Genomic DNA, 5,191 nt, shown 5'->3' with positions numbered 1-5,191 from the left:
TGTCACAACTATAACACAATGATTTTGCAACTATTAAAAAACTGTTTCAAATTTCATAAAAATGAAATCCCATGTATTTAGAACATCACAAATCAACCTGTTTGAATTTGCACACAGAATTAAACAATTCAAATATTTCATATGTATCTATTTTATTGCTTGATTGTTGCATGTCTTTCGATTGTGTCCGTGTTGACCACATTTGCTGCACCTGTTTTGTTTTTTTGTATCCCATTCAGATAAAAACCTTCGTTTCCTTGGTCTTCCAGATCTTATTTTTTGGTTTGGTGACAGAACAATGATATCTTTTATGTTTTGTGGCACATCCCATGTTGTGTGATTGTGTACCGGATATATTGAGCCGTTGTATGTTTCAAGCCATGTTCTTGTGGTGTAATAACCTGAACAGTAGTTGTAAACATTCAAGTTCATCTCTTTTATAACAGCAAGCGCATGAGCACACGGTAACTCGTCAAGTTGGAATCTGTTGCAACTGCATGTTTTCTCCTTGAGGTTGATGACCCATGATCTGGTTAGTTCAACGACTTCGAACATGATCTCGTTTATTGGTTTTACCTGCGGATTAAGTAAATTTATAAAATTGTTATTATGTATAACAACGACAACCAAACTATTAAGAAACTATAATGCAACTAAAATATTAAACATTTCATTACATTTTCTGTCAATGAGTCCACAAAGTTGTCGACTAATTTCTTCTCTGCTGTAGGTGTTAAAAATGTTGTTGTTTTCTGTGCTTTTTTCCTGTTTGTGTATGTCCATTGTTGTATCAATGCTCTCAATGATTCCATCAGTGTTGTGATTGGTAGCTCTCTAGCTGCTAAGTTTGCTGCATTTAGAGATTCAGCAATGTTTGAAGTCATAGTTGAATACCTGTTGTTTTTGCAGTGGTATCTTGACCATTTGTGGTATCCAACTTGTTGTAAATATGGTCTGAGACGGATGTCCAAGCTGTCCAACTCGCTCATATGGTATTCAAATTTCCTCTCTGTGTATGCTCTGGCTGCAGCGAATAATGGTTTATCCAGCTTGCTTGCATTCTTCTTGAAGGTTGCTTTTAGGTTGCTTGAAAGGTGGTATACACAATAGCAATGTGTGATTTCTGGAATTACTTGAGCAGCTGCCTTAATTATGCTCTCATGTCTATCTGAGATCAAGCACTGTTCCTCTCTAATCCCATATGTTTCTCTTACTTTTGTGAAAAACCATTGCCATGAGTTGTTATTTTCTGAATCCACAACAGAAAAAGCTAGTGGAAAAATGTGCCCATTTGCATCTTGTGTACAAGCAGAGAGCAATGTACCTCCATATGTTGATTTAAGGAAAGTTCCGTCAACAAATATTATAGGTTTGCATTTCTTCCATCCTTTTATTGAAGCATCCAGTGCGACAAACAAGTACTTGAAGCTGTTGTCATCCTCTGTTTGCATGTGCACTATTGTTCCGGGATTAGTTTTTTGCAACATGTGCAAAAAACCAGGCAGCAGCTTGTATGATTCGTTGGCTTTTTCTCGTAATTATTCTTGCGCGTGCTCTTTGCTTCTCCATGCTTTCATGTAGTTCATTCTCACCCCATACTTGTGTTTCATTTCTCCTCTGATGTCTTGTGGCCTTTAAGTTGTTTTTATGTTGGTAAACTGTGGCTTGATGTAGTTTCCAATCAATTTCGTTGTAGCTTGTCTTTTGTCGGCAAATCTTATGTTTAGATCACAAGTGTGTATCACCTTTCTGTCGTACTTTCGAATGATGAATGACTTTGTTGGCCCGTTTCTGGATGTTGTTAGTGCCCACTTGCATTTTGGATCCAAACAACAAATCTTGTATGTTCTTGCACATGATTTTTTCACTCTGAATTGGAAGTTGTTCCTAATTGCATAGAAACCAAGCACACTCTGTAGTGTTTCTTTGTCTTTGTATATTTGTGCTTCTTCTATTTCAGGATGTTGCGGATCTGTGATTAGTAGTTCGTCATAATCTGTGATTTCTGGTTCCTTTTTTTTGTTGTTTTCCAGTTGCTCAACCATCTCCTCTGCCACAAGTTTTGCATAGTCCATGAAGTCAAAACTTTCTCCCCCAAATTCCGGTACTGTAGCTTCAATTGTATGTTGTTGATTTGTTGAGTCTTCTGTTGTTGATGCATTGTATTCGATCGGTTGGAAGGCGCATGTATGTGTAATTAATGAATTGTCATTTCCCAAGAATGATGCATTGATGGTTGTTGTTGGGTTGTGGATGACATTCACACACAATGGGTATGTTGTGAAGTCAGGGTCCTTCAGTTTGAGTTGTATGTAGAAATGCAGGCTTTGATCATCCTTTATCCTCAATGGTTGGTATCCTTCCTTCACTTGATATTTCAGTTGCAAAACAATGTTTTCTTGGTTGCACTCCAGGACATCTTTGAGTTTCTGTTGCAAATCTTCATAGTTACAATTGGCTGAAATGTAATGTCCACTGGCTTCATAATTTTCATAATTCATTCGATCATCGAATTGTCCATTGTAGAAGACTAGGAATGGAATGTCTTTCCTTTCCTGTGTTTTTGCAATGCTTATTAGTCCGAGACAACGAATTTTAAAACTGGTTTGATTCTGTTATGAAATAGAGTACAAACTTACTTCTATCTCTGTCCCTTTGTTCAAGCATTGTATTTCATGTCCTGATTCCTGCTTTTGCCATTTTTTTTGTTGTTAATAAACTACAAAGAAACGAGAATAAAACTATTAAGAAACTTCATTAAATATTTGGGAAACTAACCATTTCTCAAACTGTTTTGTCCTCTATCTTTTCCAAAATAAATTCCTGCAAAAAATGTAATGAAACTATTATTAAATGATTATACAACTGTAGATCAACTTTAAAACCACAACTCTTTCCTCAAAATTACATAGTTCTTACTCATTGTCACTTTTCATCATGTTTATTCGAATCAGATCAATTTCCAACTATTATAAAACTAATTTGCTACCATTTACATATATCGTACCTTGTATATATGCTAGCTTTTGGTACTCGTCAATTGACACTTCTTCATGATTTGTAAACCATTTTAAAACGATATTGCAACTGTAAGGCAACGCAAAAAATTAAAAAAAACCCTTATTAGTATCATGTGGTTCCTTAATTAGAATCAGTTCTTGTTTTTTGTTGTTAGAATATGACTTTCCTGTTGTAAACCGGTGAATCAACCAGAATGCAACTGTGTATGACGTATATCATTGTTGAAAAAAAATTCATTTCATACCTTTTTTGGATTTCAGGGGGGAGCTCCAGATTTGTTCAATACAGATTTACATTGCTTCAATCTGAATTTTTGACGCTCGTTTGAGTGATATTGCACGATTAAAAACCGAAATCAAATGTTTAATTTCAGTTTCTCCACGGTTTTCTGGTCTTTTTTTTTTAAATTTTCTGTTCAGATCCTTGGATTTGTTCGTTTCCTATCGAAATTCGCCAGAATTGATGGTTATTCTACGCTCGATCTGGTTTCATTCTGGTTGCGTAGCCGACTGCATCGATGGAGGTTCCTTCATCGTCTCCGTTCGTGATGTGCGGCTGAAGGTATAGGTGAGGTGGTATTTTTGTAATATATTCATAGTGGGCTGTACAAATGTTGATTGGGCTGGCCCACAAATTTTTTGTAATATTTTACCCTTTTTAGAATTTTCCTGTTTTTTTCCCTAAAATTAATTGATTTGTATATTTTTAATGAGTATTAATGGTAATATTGATTTTTATAGTTAATTTGTACTTTGTGTATTGGAGTCTAAATATAAAAATTGAGTCAAATATAATTTTATGGTGTATTTTAAATTAAAATATTTTAATCTAAAATATAGGTCATGAATTAGAAATGGTCTAAAAACTAATAATATATTGTCGACATATTAAAAACATTATTACACAAACTTTTGAGGCTATGGACCCAGTGACGGACACACTAATAAGAGTATGGGGGCTATAGTCCCCACAAAAAAAAATTAGTGTAAAAAAAATTAAATATTTTCTATTTAGTTAAATAATTATACAACAAAATAGTAAAAAGCCCCCACAAAATAGTTATAATTTTAATGTAAAGTAAATAATAAATATTTTTATAACAATTAAACCCTCACAGATTAAAAATTATGGGTTCGTCAATGTATGGACCCCTATACAAACTCTCATTTCATCACTGATATACAATCTCACGTTATTTATTTTACTAACTAATCACTTTTAAATTAAAAGTTGAATTCTTTAAAAAAAAGTTGAGTTAAATGAACTAGTTTTAATGATTTTAATAGATTTAATAAATTAAAGTTAATTTACCTAATTGTTTGTCGAAATGTATATCTGTACAGGGACGGAGGGACTTTAGCCCGTGTGTGGGCTAAAGCCCTCACTCAAATAGATACATCAAATTTTTTATATGTAGATATATACATATATTAATTCACTTTGCTCAATTTATTAAAGTCCAATTCACAAAAGCCCTCACTCAATATCTTAATCATGATTCATGAGCCTACTCTTATTCTAATTAAGCCCATTTTAAAAGTAGTCCAATATAAATAATAAAAAAAATAATACTTTATTAGAAAATAAAATAATACCATTGACAATATTTTATTTTATTTTTGTCAACAGTATTATTTTATTTTGTTGAAGATGAAAATTTGAAAGATACATTTATCATTATTTTTATTAGTTTTGACTTAATATTTATTCAAGCCCTCACTCAACTAAATTTCTGGCTTCGTCACTGTATCTGTAGCAGCTTGGGATCAAAAAATTTCAACGAAAAAATAACAGTAAGAATTTTTTTTACAAGTTATAATGTTATAATGTGAGCTCTAAAACAACATCCAGACTCTGAACTCTTGGATATAGGCGAACTAGGTCCAAAAATAATTATTTTTAAAAATAAACTATTTACAAAAATATAAAAAAAAATTAATATTATAACATGTAAACTTAATTGCATCAAATATGATTTTTTTAAAAAAAAAGAAACTTAAAAATATGTGATAAATCATTATAGATAAGTTGAAATATCATAAAAAATTTAAAAACTCATATATAAATTTTACTTCTATATAATCAAAACTAATTTTTTAATGAAAAATTCAATTTCTGAAATACAAATATAAGATATATTTGGCTTCCCTAATTTATACTTCAGAAATAA

General features: G+C 32.1%; 1 protein-coding gene across 1 annotated transcript; it reads right to left on the bottom strand.

Moving 5' to 3' along the window:
- Positions 1-1,446: 1,446 nt before the first annotated feature.
- LOC133034766 (uncharacterized) lies at positions 1,447-4,088 on the bottom strand. Its single transcript, XM_061110144.1, has 4 exons — positions 3,008-4,088; positions 2,779-2,823; positions 2,640-2,687; positions 1,447-2,555 (listed from the first exon to the last, which is right to left on the bottom strand). Exons 2-4 carry the CDS (start codon positions 2,779-2,781, stop codon positions 1,635-1,637), a joined length of 972 nt encoding a protein of 323 aa, XP_060966127.1. The 5' UTR covers positions 2,782-2,823; positions 3,008-4,088; the 3' UTR covers positions 1,447-1,634.
- Positions 4,089-5,191: the final 1,103 nt, after the last annotated feature.

This window comes from Cannabis sativa, chromosome 2, assembly GCF_029168945.1.
Source record: "Cannabis sativa cultivar Pink pepper isolate KNU-18-1 chromosome 2, ASM2916894v1, whole genome shotgun sequence".
In the NCBI taxonomy this organism is placed as follows: domain Eukaryota; kingdom Viridiplantae; phylum Streptophyta; class Magnoliopsida; order Rosales; family Cannabaceae; genus Cannabis; species Cannabis sativa.
The sequence above is the reverse complement of the archived record's forward strand: the minus strand, read 5'-3'. Positions and strand labels throughout refer to the sequence as shown.

Bases quoted from the DNA above. Each gene is read 5' to 3' on its own strand.
- LOC133034766 (XM_061110144.1), bottom strand. The intron at 2,556-2,639 runs GTAAGTTTGTAC...GCAAAAACACAG, and splicing joins ACAAAGGGACAGAGATAGAA to GAAAGGAAAGACATTCCATT.